Source organism: Neolamprologus multifasciatus, chromosome 1, assembly GCF_963576455.1.
Source record: "Neolamprologus multifasciatus chromosome 1, fNeoMul1.2, whole genome shotgun sequence".
NCBI classification, from domain to species: domain Eukaryota; kingdom Metazoa; phylum Chordata; class Actinopteri; order Cichliformes; family Cichlidae; genus Neolamprologus; species Neolamprologus multifasciatus.
In genome coordinates, this window is record NC_140439.1 from 17,448,181 (window position 1) to 17,467,882 (window position 19,702).

Below are 19,702 nucleotides of genomic sequence, written 5' to 3' on the forward strand. Positions count from 1 at the left end.
ACATCTGTAAACCTGATTATTTTTAATCAAAATGTTACAAGAATTTCAGACATAGCATTTATTTTGCATTTTCATAAAAATATATACAATAAATCATTGCTAATCCCTAACAAACCATCACAGCTATTATAACTTGAGTTTGCTAACAGAAACCTCTTTGTTTTTCTTCTTCTTTGTAGGCTGGTCCTTTGCACTTTTGATCTGACTTTTGACCTGGTCCTGCAGCTGAGAGAAGAACGCTTGAGAGGACCGCAGAGCCTTGTCCTTCCCCTCGTCCTGAAACAGAGGAACAATTGGTTAGTAAAGTCACCTCAGGAACATCTGCAGCATAAAGTAGGAATTTCTGTAATGTTTACAACAAAAGCCTTCCTTAAAGATGTGGTGTGTCTGAGAAGCGGAAAAGGCTGACTAATTGTTTGCTAAAAATAGATTACCCAGTCTGTGATGGCACTACATAGTTAAAACATGAGTTAATCTACAGAGCGCAACCTGCTGAAGTTCAAACTGTGCATCAGAATGAGGAACACAGCTGACTTTGAACGTGACACAGTCGTTGATTCTGAGAATATTCTGAAGCTGCTGATCTACTGGGATTTTCCCCAAACAATGTCTAGTATTACAGAGAATAGTCCGAATAAGATCAAAATATCCAGTCAGCAGTAGTGTGTGAAAATGGCATGTTGATGTAAGAGGATAACGAACTGGTAGGAAGGCAACAGTAACTCACAGAACTGCTCGCTACCACTAAAGCCCCGTTTCCATTGGTACCTACTCAGATCGATTTGCAACAGTTCGCCACAGTTTTCCAGTGATACAAGCAGGTACTAAAGTGTGACATTGTCAGACTACATGCCACCGATTGGCCTGTCACGGGGTGACTCCATGAGTCATTAGATTATCTCATTCATGAAAATCAAAACTGCCATTTTTTAAACCCAGCTAGGAGGGAAATGGCTACAAATAATGCCGGTGCCTCCCGAGTCTGACGAAAAGCCACAGACTGAGTAGCAGGTATATTCTTGCCTCGACATCCACCTTTGTTGTAGGGTTCACGTCTCAAACTAATTACAGAACGCTTGGCCATGTTGTTATGACAATGACCACACAAATTAGGTGGTACTCGATTGTATTGGAAAACCAGTCGATCCCAGTCAAGTTGTGGCGAACAGTGGCAAGTCGATCCATGTAGATACTAATGGAAAAAGGGGCTTAAGGTATGCAGAAGAGCATCTCTGAACGCACAACTCGTTGAACTTTGAAGCAGCAGAAGATCACACTGGGTGCTGCTCCGGTACGAACATGAAACTGAGGCTGCAGTTTTCAGAGGCTCAAGAAAATTGAACCACAGAACATTGTAGAAATGTTGTCTCGTCTTATGAGTCTTGATTTCTGCTGCAACACACAGATGGTTGCGTGGCTGGTTATAAACAACATGAAACAGGGCTCTAGAGTGTGACCAATTTGGTCACAAATGTGACCTAATTTCTCAATGGTGTGACTAAAAGAAAACATCCTAGGTCGCACCGGTGCGACCAGGCGTTCGAGTTACAAAAAAAAAAAGTCTCCACAACTCTGAAAGTCTCTGTGTGGCCAACAGCAGACAACATTATGCCCAAATCATGGTCTAAACCAATCTGAGGTAGTCAAGGGCAGAACCTCTCAGATGATGTCAGCGAAGTACCTTAAGCACAATAACTTTATCAGTACCGTATTTTTCTGACTATAAGGCACACTTAAAATCCTTTAATTTCCTCAAAAGTGCGCCTTATGTATGAATTCTGGTTGTGCTTCCTGACCGCAAACTGATTTTATGTGGTACACGGCGCTCAAAAATCTTTTAAAATGCTTTAGTACGACTTTGGTAAGCTACAAAGCCGCACCGATTGATAAGATTGGTGGAGCATTACGGCTACCGTAGTCAGGAGTCAGGAGTAATACATACCGTACTTCAACATAATATTACTGTATTGTGTGTCTATATGGACCCTATAAGGCACCTGTTAAGAGACATGATTATGATACAGATTTCAAACTCTATCAGTCACGCAGTAGAACAAGGGAATAGAGTAGCTGCGAGAGAATTCAACATTAATGAATCAATGACACAGAAGTGGAAAAAGCAAGACGAGTGAGTTGAATAAAGTTTGACTTATCAGACTGTTTGGTTTCGCTTAACCCTCTGGGGTCCAGGGTATAATTGGCCGTTTTTGACTACTTTTGATTTTACCTCTATATTTCACCTTTAAAATGTGTTTTTCTTGCCTTGTTTGGTATCATTATTTTCAGCACAACCTCAAATATCTGAAATTTGAGTTATTTTTTCCATTTTGGTATACTATATTAGCACAGATGATCTAAATTCAGACAAAAAATTCAAAACCCTAGTAGAAAAAAGTTATATTTTTTACTGTAAAACCCACAAACATGTTTAACAAATCATTTTCATAACTTGAAATGCAAATAGAAATTGTACATTTCTAAAAACTATGCACAAGTTTTGCAAACAACAAAGTTATATGGTACTATTTACCTAAAAATGCAGCCAAGGCCTCAGGCGTTTTTTATATAACCATTTAAATCTATTTACAGAACAATCAGCTGTGCTGCATCAAATAAGAAGGTACACAAATTATTTGTGCCAGTCCAAAAAATGTAGTTTGTGTTCAGTATAAGACAGAGGAGAACACCACAGGCCTAAACCCTGCAGGTCTGACAGCAGGAGGTGCATCAGTCCAGTTTTCCATGTGGGAACAGCGTTTACACTGGAATCTGCCTTTGACGGCTTTTTTTGGAGAAAATGTGAAATTCAGCAGGCTAACTGACACACAATACAAGACAATAACTACACAACACACTAACTACAGCCTCCAAACACGCCAAACGTCACTAATGTCTCACATATGAAAACTCACTCACTCTCTGTCTGTCTTTCGCTTGCCTGCTTTCAGTCGCGTACGTCACTCCTAAAAACTTCCCCTTCTCCCTAAACAACCAAATGTCACATGTTGCCATATCATTTTTTTTTGATTGGCTGACATGGTAAACTCTAACACCAATAGTGAAGGGGTGTTTTTTCTTTTTCTTTTTTCACTCGCAAGCAGAGAGTGTTTGCTAGCGATGGCTGTAGAAAACGACGTTTTTACCGTCCTTCCCGCTGTAAACACCACTGTTTTGTTCAGAAAAAAACATCGTGTGTATTTTTTAATCATAACTCTGGTTTTACGTGGCCCATCGACACAATTCAAAAACTGGTGTATAGTTTGAAGTCCGCACTTTTGACCCAAGTTGAAATGGAGACTCTGACGTTCTGCATCTTGTAGCCTTGTCGTCTTAAAGTTGTCATGTGATTTTGACGCGCCGGCGCGTCCGGCGACCCCAGAGGGTTAATGCGCCTTATGGTCCAAAAAATACATTAACTTATCTTTCTTGTAGAAATGTTCTGCAAATAAAGAACTTTGTGTTGACAACCAACAAATCTGCAGAAAATGTGTCACGCTGTCATGTCAACATGGAGCAAAATCTGTTGTTGTTGTTTGTTGTATGTCTCCAGCACTTCATTGAATTTGTCCAACAAAGACTAGGTACTAGAAATCTGTACCTAATAAAGTAGCCAGTGAGTGTAATGAAATTATTATTATTCATGCTTAAAAAAAAGTAATTTTTTTTTTTTTTTTTTTTAAACAAAGTGTATACAAAATGAAGTTGATAAAAAAAACAAAGCATCACACTGGTGTTTAGTGATATTTAGACTTAGTCGTATCATATGAATAATGATTACTTTCTCCTGTGTGCATCTTTAAAGCACTTCCAAACATTTCTAATGATGATCTGACAGAACTCTGAGCAGGTTGATGACAACTTCCTACCGAGAGCAGCAGAGTGAAGCGAGATCAGGCACTCACCTTGAGTATCGTCGCTTTGCCTCCTTTTGTGACTTTCTTGAGAGTTTCTGTCACTTGAGCCTTCGATGGCTTTTTGTTCTCCTCGGTTTTATTGGCCTCTTTAAGTTTCTGTTTCTTTTCCTTCTCTTTGATCTTCAGTCGCTTAACCTTCTGTTTGTTGCGCCTCTCACGTTTCTTGTCTGTTAATGTCTTCTCTGTCGCTCCCAGCAAATCTCCCGCTTTGTTCTTCTCCTTTGGTTGGAGGAGAGGATTGTTAGACAAAATCCTCATATGAAAATAATGGACATCTGTACATTGATTGAAGACTAACCTTGATTTCTTCTGGTGCGAGTAGCGTAGCATCACTAGTGCTGATAGGAGCCACCTCCTCCATTGTAATGGATGGCAAATTAGACACTACTTTGACCTCAGGAACGGGCTATGGACAAAAGCAAACATGGATACAAAATGAATCAGAAACCTTTTACCTTTCACAGTACAGCACTGTGTAAATATACATTCAGTTTATCAGCTGTTTATCCAACGATAATTACAGCTTAAATTAAAGACTACAATCACGTTGGGACAGGTTTTTAAAGAACCATGCACCTGAGAAACTGCAGACTATCTAGTTTTAGTCACTGCTAGCAGGAAAAACTCACCGGCTTAGGTGTGAAGTGGAAGTTGGAAAGAGCATCCAACTTTAGGAAGAGTGTATCCATAAGCTTCTGAATTTCTACATGGGCTGGGTTCTCCTCCTCCTCCGTTTTTTGCTGAAATTACAAAAGAAAATAATAACAATACAATGAATATTTGAGGCAATGCTTCATATGTGTCAAAGTTCTAATGAAAACAAGAAAAAAAGTCAAACCTGATTCTGCTTGAGATATTCTTGCTCATAGATTTCTGCTAAACTCTGCTTGCTCTTCTCATGGTCCAACGTGAGCCTCTTCTTGTACTCAAACGCCTCCTCCTTAGGCTTCTCTTTGCGAACCACGTCATCGAAAGCCTTCCAGAAACACAAGTATAAGTAACTAAGTTATTCATTATAATAATATAAAAAATTAATAATAATAAAAAATACTGGTTACTGTTACTAACTTGGTCTTTAATTCTCTGTTTGATGATGTCTTCCAGCTGTAGTGTAGTTTCTTCTGTGATTGCAGGGGCTGAAAAAACAAAAGAGAAATTTTACTCTGATTTGACATAATAAGGCTGGTATTAATTATTCAAACTAAAGCATAGCCATTGCAGCAAACAGAGTGGGAGTTTGGGAGGTGCTGGGTGGACACTAACCCGTCCTGGACGTCTGCTCAAACGCCACGTCTTCCTCCAGCATGCTGTTTTCAGGACGGGTCTGTGCAGTTACTTCTCCGGACAGCTGCCAGGGTTTCTCTGCTAAAGCTGCTTTCTCTAGCTCTTCAATCTTCTGGGACATCTGCAGGTTACAGCAAATGCAGAACTGCACAGTCACCAACAGTGAACTAAAAATCAGCCCTGTTGGGTCAATGTTGGATACCCATGATCTGTGCTCCTTCAGGTACAGGTGAGACATTAAATCGAAGGAGGCAGGTAAGGAGTTAAATGAATCTCCACTCTGAAGCAACTACCAATGAGAGTGAAGGACGCCGTTCAATAATGTGATACGTTGGGAAATTTACACTATAGGATCACCTATAGTGCAAGAATCTGAAATTTATGATTTCAAAACAGAAAAACAAACAAACAAACAAAAAGTGGTATTAGCACTCCGGCAGATTTAAAGAGTGTACTCGCACAAAGTAATCAGTACCGTGCCTGAACCCCCAAATTCTAGTTCATTTGTCAAGTGTGATCGCTGCTCGCCACTGTTTAGTTCAACTCAGGCCTGATACAGATGGATGCAACTACTACATCATCATTCACTGGTTTCTGAACTCCTGATACTTCGAAATGAGAGTTTTCACCCTTGCCATCTCAGTGTTTTAAAACCAGATGAGATGAGGGGTGGATCTGACTGTGAAACCACAAGTAAATTGCCTAATAAGCTGTCAATCACAAGCCAATGAGCATAACCTGGATAATTCTCCTTTCTGACAAACACAATGACCAAAATTAATCAGCAAAGTGTTTACAGAGGTTCATTTACTTGTAGACTTGAATAGGATTTTAAGTCTTTCTGCAACCACAACTATGCCACCTGGAGGCCATTCAAAAGAATGCAAGTTTAATGGGGCCTTTTAAATACATCTATAACACATGCATCCTAGAATCATGAACTGTGCTCTACAAGAGCACTTTTAAGAGTTTTAAGTGCATGAAAGAGCAAGCACGGTACAAGACAACCACACTTAGTGTGAGTACACCCTCAGTCCTCTTGTGATTTAACACTTATTTTGCTTTTTATTATTCTGGAGGGCTTACAGCTGCATCCTCTTAAGTCAAACAGGGATAAATTGGAATTAAATTAAAAAAAACTTGCTCCAAGTTGCTGTGTTGGATATGTTAATCAAACCAGTGACATCTAAAACTTCGTTTCAGTTGCATTTCATTTACCTTTTCTTGCCGTTTCTCAAACGATGACTTTGCTTCAGACTTGGCTGAGCCTTTGGCTTTTCCTCCCAAAATGTCCTCCACATCCTCTCCATCGCTGTCTTCATCATCCGAGAGATTAAAGGTCACTTTCTTATGAGACGACCTAGACTGACCCCTCTCCTCTTCCCTGCCAAAGTGCAGACACGAACATGGTGAAATTGACGTCTCCCACACATAACTGCACGTTTTATAATTTTTGATTGCACTTACTCATCATCACCCTCCTCTTCGCCATCATAGTCGTCATCTATTACTTCTTCACCTTCCTCCTGGCTTTCATCCACGCTGTCATCCTCTCCATCTGACGGGTCGTCTGTTTTAGCTGGTTTGCTGTCCACGGCGTCAAAGAAGTCCTTGTACTTGAGATTCCTGGAGCTCTTCACCTGTCGGTATAAAGAACAATCAACGTATTTGCTGTAGTTTGAACTATCGGGAGGCAAAATGAGTGGAAAATGTGTGATAAGATACATACAGTATTTTTCTTTTGCTTTTTGGTGGAAATGATTTGCTCTAGGTCAAGATCATCATCCTCATCTGAGGGCAGGTCCTGAAAATAGTCTACGTCATCTTCATCCTCCTTTCCCTCGCGCTTGTCCATATCATCCAGAAATGCCTCCATCTCTGACAGTTTAAAGAACTTATCATCAACCTCAGAGGGCACCACCTTTGCTTTGGATGCCTTCCTTCCTGTATCCTTCTTCTGTTTCTCTTTTTTCTCCAGAGCATCCACATCAAAATCCAAATCAGAGTCATCTTCTGTGTTATCGTCTTCCTCCACAGCCATTTTCTTTGTCTGTCTCAGTGGTTCCAATTCTTGTTCCTCCTCCTCTTCTTCTTCATCGTCATGATCATCAACATCATCATCTGCTGATGCTCCTCCTTCTTCTTGACCACTCTCTTCCTGCTCCTCTTCCTCCAGCACAGTTAACGTCTCATCTGCTAAAGCCTCATCTATGGCGTTTTTAAAGTGTTTCAGTACGGCTTTGTTCTGCAGCTCTAGCTCCTGCCAAATCTGTTCTTCATCAAAATTTTCCACAACCAGCTGAGCTAGCGGGCTTCCTGTATAATGTCCAAGTTCCTGAGCTTTGTGGAGGTCATACAGAGTCTTTGTGATGGAGGTAAAGTCTGTTGCCACTTCATCTTGAAGGCTGCAAAGATGAAAAGACACAGAATTAGTCAGGTATGTCTTATGAAGCGATATTGGGGGGAAGATTTGTTGTTGTTGTTTTTATTAAATAACTGAATTGGATGAAAGTCTGTGATTTATTTATTAATGTGTTGGTACAAAAACAAAACCACTACGTTTCATCCATACAGCTTCTACCGCTTATCTGGGTTCAGGTCGCAGGGGCAGCAGTCTAATCAGAGAAGACTTCCCTCACCACGGCCACCTCTTGCGGCTTATCCAGATGAGAGCAATCACATCCGCAACCTCGTTCTTTCGGTCACTGCCCAGAGCTCGTGACCATAAGTGAGGGCAGGAATGTAAATCGATCGGTAATCCAAAAGCTTCATTTTAAGGCTCAGCTCTCTCTTCACCACAACAAATCGACAGTATACGCATCACTGCTGATGCCGCTTCAATCCATCTGCCAGTCTCCTCCCCCCCTCATTCATGCTTAAACTCCTCCACTTGGGGCAGCAACTTGCCCCATGGGACTGTTTCATCCGTCAAATTATTGATTTAGTTGCCATGTCATGATGTGGCCTGTGTTTTTGGGCTGGCTCTAAGATCACTACTATACAACATACAGTCTAGAAGTGCACGTTTTGCCACTTTTCAGCAATTTTCTTCTCTTGTTTTAGTAGCTCAGAATGAAGTGAAAATTTGATACAGAAAATCATATTTTTATGACTGCAGCAGTAGCATTCGGCATAAATTACTACAGTTGCCACTCCAAGAAGCAATGAAATGCCACAATTTGGATTGATTAACAATTTTCCTGTATTACGCTGACTTTTGGGCTCCTCAAGAAAAAGCTGTGCTCTATCTATCTGTGTGTGTGTGTGTGAGGCCTCCAGGCCTCCCACACCCAAACAGCATTGTGCTTATTTGTTAAACTGCTTAAGCAGCTCCAGCTACTGGGCTTTGAGATGTGCCGTCTGTGGCAAACCAGTGGAATCAGTCCTGTTCTGTTTGGGAAAACTTGCCTGTCTGATTGTGGAAATTCAGTAGGGGTTCTCCACCATTTTATTCATAAAAGTTTTCTCCTGTTTGGTGAGGTGAGGGGTCTTAACCCCCATTTGAAATACGGCAACACAGACTTGTGTGCACAAATGCATATACTAGATATTTATTTCATTCAAGACATTTGAAGTTTTACATTTTCTAACAGGTGTGGACTTTCTGAGTCTAAATCAGGATTGACAAACATGATATGCAATGAATAAACATCTGGTGTGTCAGAGCAGTTGGTAGTCTAACACGTCAGTTATTACAAGCACATCATCTTTGTTTTCTTTTCTTTTTTTACGTAGCTCTACAGACAGCTTACAGTAAGGAGCTAACTTTTATTTTATGAGCATAAATGTTACTGCAGTTGGATACGCTCATACCATGAAGATCTGTTTAAAAGGTGCGGCACTCCCCAAATGCAGACGTGAGCCAGCTGATTTTAGGAACATAAAGCGATTAAATGTTTCTACATGAAACAAAATGGAGAAACTCGCCTAATCATTTATATCTTACCAAAACCTCGATGTATAAACGTGTTGTCAGGTAAATGTGTTAATGCGGCGCTAACGCTACAGTTAGCTTCAGCTAGCTGGAGCGAATTTATAAAAATATTTAACAGCTTCTTCAAAAGATTAAAAAAAATTACTCAACGCAAACAACAAACACTTACCTGAGGAAGTTTTCTGGCTGTGCTGTGTTGGCATTTGTTTTCTTTACACACTCTTCCAGAACACCGAAAACATCTCCACTAGCCATGATTGTCCCCACATGTGTGGCTGTCTGTGTCGCACGTAAACAGGCTCACCGAGAAACCGCTCTGTACCTGCCACTTGGTTCCGGGGAACGAACATGGCGTCCGCCGTGCTGAAGGTTGCAGGTCTGTGTCAACAATTATTCAGCTATGAAATATTCGCTATTAAGTTCACTGTTCTGCAAACGATAAACGATGATGCTAAGATTCGTTATAGTGAGCTGTAATTTTTTTCGGAAGCTCAAACGAGCCCGCAAAGTTGACGAACATAAACAATGTTTACATGACATCATGAACGAGAAGCACTCAAAAAGCGCAAACCTCCGCCAAGGCAGCTCAGTCTGTATACAGTATTTACTTTTAAGGGAGTGGTATTGTATTTTCTCTATATTCATTTATTTTCTTTGTTCTTTTCAAATATACTTTAGGAAGTTTGTAGTGCAGCAAAAAGGCTTTTGTTATTTGCCGCGTTGAAACCCATTTGAATATAGTTGACATAATTTTGAGTATCATTTTTTATAGTACATGTGTAGCATTCATTTCAGTGGTTCCTAAAATATTTAGTAATGCATGTCAGATGAAAAAAGTCTGATCAAACTAGTTTTTACTTTTGTTTTCCAATAAAATAGACCCACGTAAATTGTTATCACCTCTCAATCAATTCAGTCTATCAGGCTATCAATTGATCAATCAATTGACCTTGAAGGAGAGGTCAGAGGTCAAATGTGACACATTTGAAATCTTTACAATCTGCTTTCTCCATGTTTACAATACACAGGACAATCATAAGAATTATAGTTTCCAAGTTACAAAGCTTTTTGTGAATTTGTGACCAATAAATCATTACGCTGACCTTGGTGGATGTAAGCCAAGTTAACATGACCTCACGCTACACCCCTACAAAGTTTTATCATTCACTTCAAGCTGTCGCGTTTACAGACAGAGATACTTGGCCAAGGTACCTATTAACTTCCTAACTACTACCTTAAGCCAAAGCCATACCATGAAGTAACTTCACACTGGAGCATTTTATTCCAAGATTTTTGTATGGTAAGGAGATGTGTGTAAAATTATATGGGTACTGTTATTTACTCTCTGAAACACAGGTTTGACCTAATAACCTAATTATATGTATATGTTCAGTACATAAACAGCAGGTTTCCCAGACAGGGATTAAGCCTTGTCTGAGACTAGGAGAAGAATTCAAAGATGACCTCCAATGAAGGCAAAAACAAGATTATGGCCTGGGAAACAAAAGACTGCTCTTATAGTAAAAAAACAAAGATTATTGATATGTACTCCTGACACTTCAGCTTTAAAATAAAAAACTAAGTATCATCAGCAAAAAACTATGTCTTCATAAGGAGACGGTAGGTTTATTTTACAACATAACTCAATAAAGTCATTTGAAAGTATGAAACACTTTATTGAGTTGAATGAATGGTAAGGTGCAGAAAAGCCAAAATAAGGGTATTATTTTATGTTCAGTATGAGCACTTTACTTTAAAAAGTCATCTTTAAGGAATTGCCCTGTCGATTGGTCGTAGGAAGCCTAATCATTTTAATTTGAAAAGTCTTTCTTTCACAAATTTGTGGTATTCATGTTTACATTAAGTCAGCAAGCATCAAACAGAACACCAGACAGTAAAGATTGGTCTATTTATTATTTATATGATCTAAAACCAACAGTCAGTCACACAAAGGAGAACAGATTTGGGAGCGCAGGAAGCATAGGCTTTAAACATCATTAATGTAACTCGGGACTTGGTCCAGAATATATAGCATACATCAAAGCTACTCGAGTAGAAACAACAAACACAGCTGATCTCTTTGTATTTTAATTTCATATTTAGCGGCAGGTGTTTCCAGATGCTCTCGCATCGTGCTCCGGAGGGCACATTCAACAACGGTGCCCCTCCATCAGGGTGTTCCCACGTCTCTGTGGAAGCTGGGCAGGCTTAACCACATCGCCATCGCTGTCCCAGACATGGAGAAGGCCACGGCGCTGTATCGGGACGTGCTGGGGGCCACGGTGAGTGAGAAGGTGCCCCTGCCCGATCATGGTGTCTACACTGTGTTCGTGGAGCTCGGCAACACCAAGCTGGAGCTGCTCCATCCTTTCGGAGAGAAGAGCCCCATCTCGGGCTTCTTGCAGAAAAACAAGTCAGGAGGAATGCATCACATTTGTATCGAGGTGAGACGGCGATGACAGGGGAGAGCTTTTATTACATGCTTCATTTTTCTGTTCACCTGACCCCAAGTTCACGAGACTGAATTCAGAATTTGTTCATTTTTGTACTTCCTCTTGTCTACGTCTACTGTGACGTGTATATAATGAATGAGTGTACTGGTATAAAGCATTAGTTGCACTAGTGTTTTATGAGCCAATCCTTGCCTTCTGGTTCATATTCATTTTCCTTTTGCTCTGAGGATGTGCTGCAGCAAAATCTTTCTCTCATGTTTTATGAGGATTGTGAGTCAGAAGGGCCCAAAGAAAACATGCTTTCCTGCAGACTGTGACGTGGTATTTATAAGAAACTGTTGTGTTGCATTTGTTGTGTGAATTGGAGTAGTAGTATGGCTATTTGGTACATATAAATACATATGATATGACCTGGGATGACCACACGATTATCTTTGCTTGTGTTTTTATTTTAAGATCTACTCTGAATTTACAAATACCCATCATAAGGTAATAATTTAAAAGACGGAAACTAACAAATTAATCTAAAAATGAACATTTTCAAACACTAAAAACTGAAAAATAATTGTCATCACTGACCCTGAGAATGGCCTAATCTAATATTATGAATTTACTAAATTACATAAAGTAAAATAACTTTTAAAAAAAGCAGTTCAGCTTTTGCAGAAATCATAATTACTACGTGTATCGAAGCTAAAAAGTATTTAGGAATAATTATCTAGGGCCTGTGTGAGTGTAGTAGAGTTTGTTGTTAGTGTTATGTGTTCATGTCAGACAACAAATGTCAGTGTTGTTGTTGGTCCTATAAATCCAGTAACAGCTTGTCCCAAATTATGTGACTCAGGACGGGGGGCCTGTGCGTTAGTTTGCGGTGTTATGAGAGTTGACACTCAGTTGTGATCATTTTTAACCCTAATGATAACAAGTGAATTGAACAATAATGTTTTGTTCCCCCTGTGACTGCAGGTAGACGACATTAGCGCTGCGATAGCCGACCTAAAAACCAAGAACATCAGAATGCTTTCGGCGGAGCCACGGATAGGTGCTCACGGCAAACCGGTCATGTTTCTCCATCCTAAAGACTGTGACGGTGTGCTGGTGGAGCTTGAAGAAGCGTGAAGCATCACATCCTGCTGTTGACTGAGAGGAGCCATTAACATGTTTTCCAGGCAGTTTGATGATCAGAGTGATAACGGGGATTGTTCCTTAAAGCACTTCTGCTTTTGGAAAAACAGTTCTTCTTTGTATGGAATAAAGTTTTATGTGGTACATAACATGTGATGTATTAGTATGCGGTGTGTTGTTCTAACAGCTTCCCCTAAAGTGTTTGTGATAGAAATTTGATATTTCCCATATCTGCTAATTTGTGACATACAGTAAATGGTGGCTTTCTTAGATACAGCACTGGGTTGGACTTCCTCTTGGGTTCAGAGCATGAATTCAACAAGGTGCTGGAATCATTCGTCACAGATTTTGGTCCATATTGACATGATAGCATTTTTTGTCAGCTCATCCACAACGTCAATCTCTCATTCCACCACATCCAAAAGGCGCTCTGTTGGACTGAGATCTGGATGGTGACTCTGGAGGCCATTTGAGTACAGTCAGCTCACTGTCATGTTCAAGAAAACAGTTTGCGATAATTTGAGCTTCGCGACATGTAAGATATCCTGCTGTAAGCAGCCATCAGATGATAGCACACTGGTGTTTAAAAGATGCTCAATTGGTAAAAAGAGTCTCAAAGTGTCCCAATAAAATCTCTCCATCACTGTTACAAAACCAGCCGTCTGAACAACTAATACTGACCCTACCATCTAAATACTGAAGCAGAAATTGAAAGGCAATGTTTTTCCAGTTTTGGTGAGCCTGTGAATTGCAGTCTTAGCACTCTGATCATTCTCCTTTGAACTCTTGCATTAAGACTTTTTTCACCCACAGAAAATTCCTAAAGCATTCATAGTTAAAGGATTCGTTGTAATGTAAATATCCAGACTTTACTTCACTAGTAGACAGAAGTGCATTTACAAAGTATATGAGAGGAAAACGCCAAGATAAAATTAGCACCTAAATAAATACAGAACACAGACTATCAATGTCAACGTCTATAAAGACAATTATGCTTTAAAGAAAAGAGAGCTTGAGAGCAAATTGAGTAGATTGACTCATGAAAATCTCAGACTACCACGTCTAGCACCAACAACCATATTATGTTCAAAGTCACTGATGCTCAGTTTGAACCTCAGGCCATCTTGACCATGTCTACATAAGTTGCTGCCACGTGATTGGTTGATAAGATTTACAGTAGCAAGCAGCTGAACAGGTTTTCCTGATAAATTGCACAGTGGGTGCATATGAAGTAGGATAGCTTCAGGTGGGAGTAAGTTTGATTTTCTCACTAACATGAATTCACTTTTGCATTTTGACTGACATGGTTTAAATTGGGCTACTCTAATGCATTGATTACCGTTTAATCCCTTTAAATTTTGAACAATGTCTGAATAAAATGTTGATAATTTAAATGTTGATAATATATTTTTAAATGCAAATCAAGCCATAAAAATATAAATCTTAAGTTTTTTTTAGGTGAAGCCCAAGTACTTTCATTTCATGTAGGTTAATTAACACATTTCCTAGGCATACATTATCCTGCATTTAGTAACTTGCAGTTCTTTCCATTATGGCGGCTTGTAAGGCATTCTTCCACCTTGCTGACACCTTTACTCTTGCCATCAGCGCTGTTGTTAGTCTTGCTGGCGGTAACTCACCACCAGAGGGAGTCACAATTAATACCAACCAGAGGGCACAGTCTGTATCCTTGGAAGAAAACATGTATGCTACTGCAAAACAGAGGGAACTGCTGATGACGCAGAAAGACTCTCGGACATTTCATCTTGATTTCCTGTACAAGCTTTGCTCAAGCTGAAAATCCCCAGATTAATTTTGTAAATTTTGTTGAGGAAAAAAATACTGAGGGAGCTTGAGAACGTAAACTTGGAAAACTTGGACAACTAACTGCCAATTAGTCTAACATTAAGGTGCTTATTTGGGATTTCTGGTGGGTACGTTTTAGGAGAATTGAGGCTCTCTGAAAACTGTTTTTGTTCAGCTAAACTGACTATTTTGCTTGTTTATGCTAAAACAAGAAGAATTTCTGCCAGACTTTAAACTACCAGTTGCTGACAATTTAACACACACCTGACATTTGTGCCATTTAGCTCCAACATATGTGAATTTTTATCTGAAGGCAATCAGCTGCAGTTTATTTTCTCTGGAGAAGGAACTGAAACAGATTGATGTTTGGTGTGAGCAGGTTTTTTGCACTTTTACCATCACAGAAACATTCAGAGACATGAAAGACAAAAAAACCTTCAGAATCCAGAGGGTTGGTTTATTTTGTCTGAGTAACACCTCCAGGCTTTAAAATACAGCAAATATGTAGCAATGACGAGCCTTTCTAATTGCAAAGAGACATGCAAGCTATAGGGAAGGTTTGAACACAAACTCACTCACAGGGGCTTCTAATAATAACATGAGTAATAACTTTAAAGGTCTAACCAGCAACATGCAGATGGCTTTTCATTTTGAAGCAAGATACAAATACACATAAGCTGTAGTAAATGTGGTGTGAGAGATTTAGCTGCTCTCTTTGCCAAGAGTGTGTTTGTCAAACAGGTACTCCGCCATGCCATTCTGGGGAGCGCCCATGCGGCGCAGATTGGTCACCCAGTCAGCCAGCTCTTTGATGGACTTCACCTGCTCATCCAGGTAGTGATTCTCAATGAAGTCGCACATCTGAAAGAGACAGTTTCGTTTAATAAGACGAGACCAAAACAAAAACAAAAAAAACAAGTAAGGTGAGACTTTAAAAATAAATGTCATACAGGCCACATCAGAGTCACCTATGTTTTTATATTACACAAAAAAAGAAAATAGAGTTCCAGATTTGCAGGTGTACACCCAATCAGCATGCCTTACGTGTGTGTTTTCACAATTTAATTTTGGTGTTCCTTCTCACTGCACTTTGCTGTGTAACATACACACCATATTTTAGTACTCACATGTGGGTCATTGTGTTCAGAGCAGAGTTTGTGCAAATCCAGCAGTGACTGGTTCACACTCTTCTCGAGCTGCAGGGCACATTCAAGAGCCTCGACACCACTGCCCCACTCATCCCTGTCTGGCTTCTGCAATTAAAGCATTATAAAATAAAAATTAAAAAAAAAACAACGAGTGAGACATTTATTAATGAAAGATAAACGTTCACCAACCTGACCTAGAAAACAAGCTTCCTGAATACGTAAAGCAGATTTGCGGTTTAACGTTTCACTCAAGTTCTGGCGGTCATGTTTGCCTGCCCGAAAGCGATAAGAGACTCTGCACGCCCACGCCCTTGGTATCTCTCTGTCCTTATAAAACCCTCCCTATGTGAAGCTTAAGATAGCCCAGAACAATCTCACACTCAGACAGAAGTTAACATATGTTACAGTCCATTTGTTTTCACAAATCTCATACCTTGACGTCTTGGAGGAAGATCCTTCCGCCCCTCTGGTTCTGCAGTTTCATTAGCTTCTCAGCGTGCTCACGCTCCTCATGCGACTGATGATGGAAAAACTTGGCAAAGTTGTGCAATGCCTGATCATCACGATCAAAGTAGTAGGACTGTAAGGAAGAAAGTTTGTAAACTTTAGGTAAGGTTTTTAAAATCTACCTGCCAAAACTATTACAAACAAAAAGGACTTGTCATACAGAGGACAGAAACCATAGTTGCCTGCCTGTTCTTTATACATACTCAAAGGAACTTCAACCTTTTTTTAAATTCAATACCTAAACATTAATATCCCCTCAGTTTAAAAACCTCCCTTATATTTGACTAATCCTGTTTAAAAAGCAGCTTGCTCTGATAGTGGGTTATTTATCCATTTTAAATGGCAGTAGGCTGCTTCAACGCCTCCGAAACAACTTCCCCTGCCTTTTTCTCAGCTCAATGGCTGTACCTGGGCTGAAACCAAGCACAGCACTTATACCACATAGCAGCCTAGTTAAGGAATTAAAATCACTTCCTTGATTATAAACAAAATCTACTCACACTTCCCTTTTCTCTGAGCACTATTACCCGAATGTCACCAGATGTTACAGACTGGTACTTTCCACCGAGCTGTCCTTCAATAACCCTTTTTAATCTGACTGTGCACCATGGATTGCTCTTACCATAGACAAGTAGACGTAGGAGGCATACAGCTCCAGGTTGATCTGCCTGTTCACTGCAGCTTCGCAGTCCTGGTGGAAGTTCTGTCTGACCTGGGAACTCATGGTTCTGAAACATAAAAATCACAATTATATCAGTAACTATTTGCAAATGTGATTAGAGTAGGACGAGTTCAAGAGCAGTGAAAATGTTCTAATTTATTTTATTTTATTAAAATAGGCTCCTTTTACTGTGTTTAAATACATTTTGGGGGTTTGGCCCACGAACCTCAGACAATAGCACGACTTATTGTAAGTGTCACACCTCATAACAGCTGCGTAATACTGATTGTGTTGCTCAGTATTTTTGATGTTCGACGAACGCGATTCTTTCATCAAACAGTATCACTGGGCTAGGCCATGTACGTTACGTAAGGCAAAAATCAGGGGAAAAAAAAAAAAGTTTCATGAAAACATCTGCTAAACTTTGCACTCTTTACCATTAAAACAGGCTTTAACAATTACATAAGTCACAACGCAAAGTATGAATCTGGTTAAAGCTCGACTTGTTTAAATAAAGTAAACACTGCGCAAAGCTTGGGCAGCCAAATGCGCACAGGCCCACACTGACTGCGACCTGAAGCTGATAAATCGAACCAGTATTATCAAACTACAAAGCCAATGTCAGCCTGGAATCTATAATCAAACATAACGATAAGAAAAGAAAACATAGGGAACGTTTCCTTACCAAATTTCAGTGGCAGGTCTTGTTGAGAGGAGGTCGAAGCAGTGCGTTGTTAGCAAAAAAAGAGTTAGCTTCCGAGCTAGGTGGTTTTCAAGGCTGACTAAGCTAGCTAATGTTTCAAGTTTAAATTCACTCGATGTATCGGAGCGACTGGTCCCGTGCTGTGCTGTATAAAGACAGTTGAAAGGTTGCCGTTCAAGCACTGTTGAAGCAGGTAACCTTCACTGTCCGCTAACGAGAGACACGACTGAATGTTTCGACTCAGGCGCCTGTAGATTAGCACTTAGTGACGTCACCTGGCGGAGGGCGGGGAGGTGGGAGGGGCCAAGAGGCAGAACATCAGAGCACAGTGTTAGTGAGCCTATTTGATTTTAATTAGTTTCATTTAAAAACATCCTTTTCATCATTTTCATTCACATGTGAACAAAGTCAACTTAGAAGTGATAATACTAACTAGTTCATACGTCTTTGGTCCTGTTTGTGGTTTGTAACAAGATCTGCTGACTCACCTTTGATCACGTGGAATGATTCATCTATTTTTTTTTTTACTATGTCATTAAAACATTCCAGAAAATTGGAGGTTAAGAAACAGTCTCATGATCACTTACCAGAACATGACTAACAAGTTCATTATGACACCCTGTACAGGAGTTGCCTTGGTAAAAATCCATAGCGTAGGCTTGTTGTGTCATTACCAAGGCAAGGTTTCCCAAAGTGGCAACCAGCTCTCCCTAGGGTTGTTTTTGTTTGTTTCTTCCCTTATTGTTTTTAAAGAGAGAAAAAAATAAACACTACTTGCACATACTAAGTACTGTATTTGTTGGAGCATTGTGTGTAGTTTTCCTCACTTAGATCCCAACAAACTGGGATCTAGAGTACACTCACAATTTCTAGTACAAGTGGACCAGCTTAACTCTTTATCACCTAGATTTAACAAGGTGCTATAAACACTCCTCAGAGATTTTGGTTCATATTGATGTGACAGCATCACACACTCGCTCCATGATGTACATTTCCTGACCCACCACACCACAAAGGTGCTCTACTGGATTGAGATCTGGTGTCCATGGAGATCATTTGTGTAGTGAACTTATTGTCATGTTCAAAAAAACAGTTTGAGATGATTCAAGCTTTGTGACATGGCACATTATTCTGCTGGAAGTAGCTATCCACAAATAAGTGCATTGTAGTCATAAATGGATGGACATGGTCAATAACAGTACTCAGATGGGCTGTGGTGTTTAAATAATGCCCAGTTGATACTAAGGGGCTCAAAGCATGGTGAAAAAATATCCCCACATCTTTTCACCACCACTGCTAGTCTGAACCACTGATCCAAGACAGTATGGATCAGTATTTTCATCTTGTTTACACCAAATTCTGATCAGGATTCTGAATGTGGGAGCAGAAATTTAGACTCATGAGATGAACATTTATCCAGTCTTTTGTTGTACAATTTTGGTGAGTTTGTGTGAATTGTAGCCTCCGTTTCCCGTTCTTTGCAGACAAGAGTAGCACACAGTGTGGTCTTCTGCTGCGTATCTGCTTCAGGTTTTGTGTATCCAGTTATGCTTTTCTGCACACCTTTGTTGTAATGAGTGGTTATTTCGGTAACTGTTGTTTTCCAGAGTTTGAAGCAAGTCTGGCAATTCTCCTCTGACATCAACAAGGCTTTTCATCCAGAGAAACTGCATAATTTCTCTTTTTCATACTCCGTAAACCCTAGAAATGTTTGTGTGGGAAAATCCCAATAGATCAGTAGTTTCTGAAACACTCAGACCAGCCCATCTGACACCAGCAACCACATTCAGAGTCACTTGAATCACCTTTCTTCCCCCATTGTGATGCTAGCTTGGTTTGAACTGGTTTGAACCAGCAAGTCATTGTGACCATCCTTAAAAACCTACTTGCACTGAGCCGCTGCGGTGTGATTGGCTGATTTTAGGTATTTACATTATCAAGCTGTTGAACAGGTACACCCAACCAATTGTCCACTGAGTGTATATTTGCTTGGAACCCATTTCTAAAGTTTGGAGGTTGTTTGAAAAATTTTTTATGTATCTAACTTGAAAAATAAACACGCACAAGGTGTTTGGGTTAAAGTTTTGGCACAGATCATAAAAAAGAACAAATGTGCTGTAATTGTTTTTAAATTAAAAATGTAAAGCTTTTTACAAGGAAGCAAATA

At 39.9% G+C, this 19,702-nt stretch overlaps 3 protein-coding genes across 3 annotated transcripts; 1 reads left to right on the plus strand and 2 right to left on the minus strand.

Annotated features, from left to right (window-relative positions):
• Positions 1–3: 3 nt before the first annotated feature.
• Positions 4–9,416, minus strand: mphosph10 (M-phase phosphoprotein 10 (U3 small nucleolar ribonucleoprotein)). The gene is made up of 11 exons (XM_085155202.1): positions 9,302–9,416; positions 6,928–7,603; positions 6,666–6,838; positions 6,417–6,582; positions 5,178–5,319; positions 4,983–5,050; positions 4,753–4,890; positions 4,544–4,654; positions 4,213–4,320; positions 3,903–4,133; positions 4–276 (listed from the first exon to the last, which is right to left on the minus strand). The coding sequence occupies exons 1-11, from the start codon at positions 9,385–9,387 to the stop codon at positions 127–129; spliced, it is 2,049 nt and encodes a 682-aa protein (XP_085011328.1). The 5' UTR covers positions 9,388–9,416; the 3' UTR covers positions 4–126.
• On the plus strand, positions 9,381–12,859 carry mcee (methylmalonyl CoA epimerase). Its single transcript, XM_085155331.1, has 3 exons — positions 9,381–9,508; positions 11,236–11,576; positions 12,552–12,859. The coding sequence occupies exons 1-3, from the start codon at positions 9,481–9,483 to the stop codon at positions 12,702–12,704; spliced, it is 522 nt and encodes a 173-aa protein (XP_085011457.1). The 5' UTR covers positions 9,381–9,480; the 3' UTR covers positions 12,705–12,859.
• A 2,093-nt stretch (positions 12,860–14,952) lies between these two features.
• fth1a (ferritin, heavy polypeptide 1a) lies at positions 14,953–17,791 on the minus strand. The gene is made up of 5 exons (XM_085155319.1): positions 17,518–17,791; positions 16,794–16,899; positions 16,098–16,244; positions 15,644–15,769; positions 14,953–15,377 (listed from the first exon to the last, which is right to left on the minus strand). Exons 2-5 carry the CDS (start codon positions 16,893–16,895, stop codon positions 15,219–15,221), a joined length of 534 nt encoding a protein of 177 aa, XP_085011445.1. The 5' UTR covers positions 16,896–16,899; positions 17,518–17,791; the 3' UTR covers positions 14,953–15,218.
• Positions 17,792–19,702: the final 1,911 nt, after the last annotated feature.

Coding starts and splice junctions, on each gene's coding strand:
- mphosph10 (XM_085155202.1), bottom strand. CDS start 9,387: ATGGCTAGTGGAGATGTTTTCGGTGTTCTGGAAGAGTGTGTAAAGAAA. Junction 7,604..9,301: donor CAGCCAGAAAACTTCCTCAG/GTAAGTGTTTGT, acceptor TCATCTTTGCAG/CCTTCAAGATGAAGTGGCAA. Junction 277..3,902: donor GCAAAGCGACGATACTCAAG/GTGAGTGCCTGA, acceptor CCTCTGTTTCAG/GACGAGGGGAAGGACAAGGC.
- mcee (XM_085155331.1), top strand. CDS start 9,481: ATGGCGTCCGCCGTGCTGAAGGTTGCAG. Junction 9,509..11,235: donor CGCCGTGCTGAAGGTTGCAG/GTCTGTGTCAAC, acceptor TTTCATATTTAG/CGGCAGGTGTTTCCAGATGC. Junction 11,577..12,551: donor TGCATCACATTTGTATCGAG/GTGAGACGGCGA, acceptor CTGTGACTGCAG/GTAGACGACATTAGCGCTGC.
- fth1a (XM_085155319.1), bottom strand. CDS start 16,895: ATGAGTTCCCAGGTCAGACAGAACTTCCACCAGGACTGCGAAGCTGCA. Junction 15,770..16,097: donor TCTTCCTCCAAGACGTCAAG/GTATGAGATTTG, acceptor CTTTAATTGCAG/AAGCCAGACAGGGATGAGTG. Junction 15,378..15,643: donor CTGAACACAATGACCCACAT/GTGAGTACTAAA, acceptor TGTCTCTTTCAG/ATGTGCGACTTCATTGAGAA.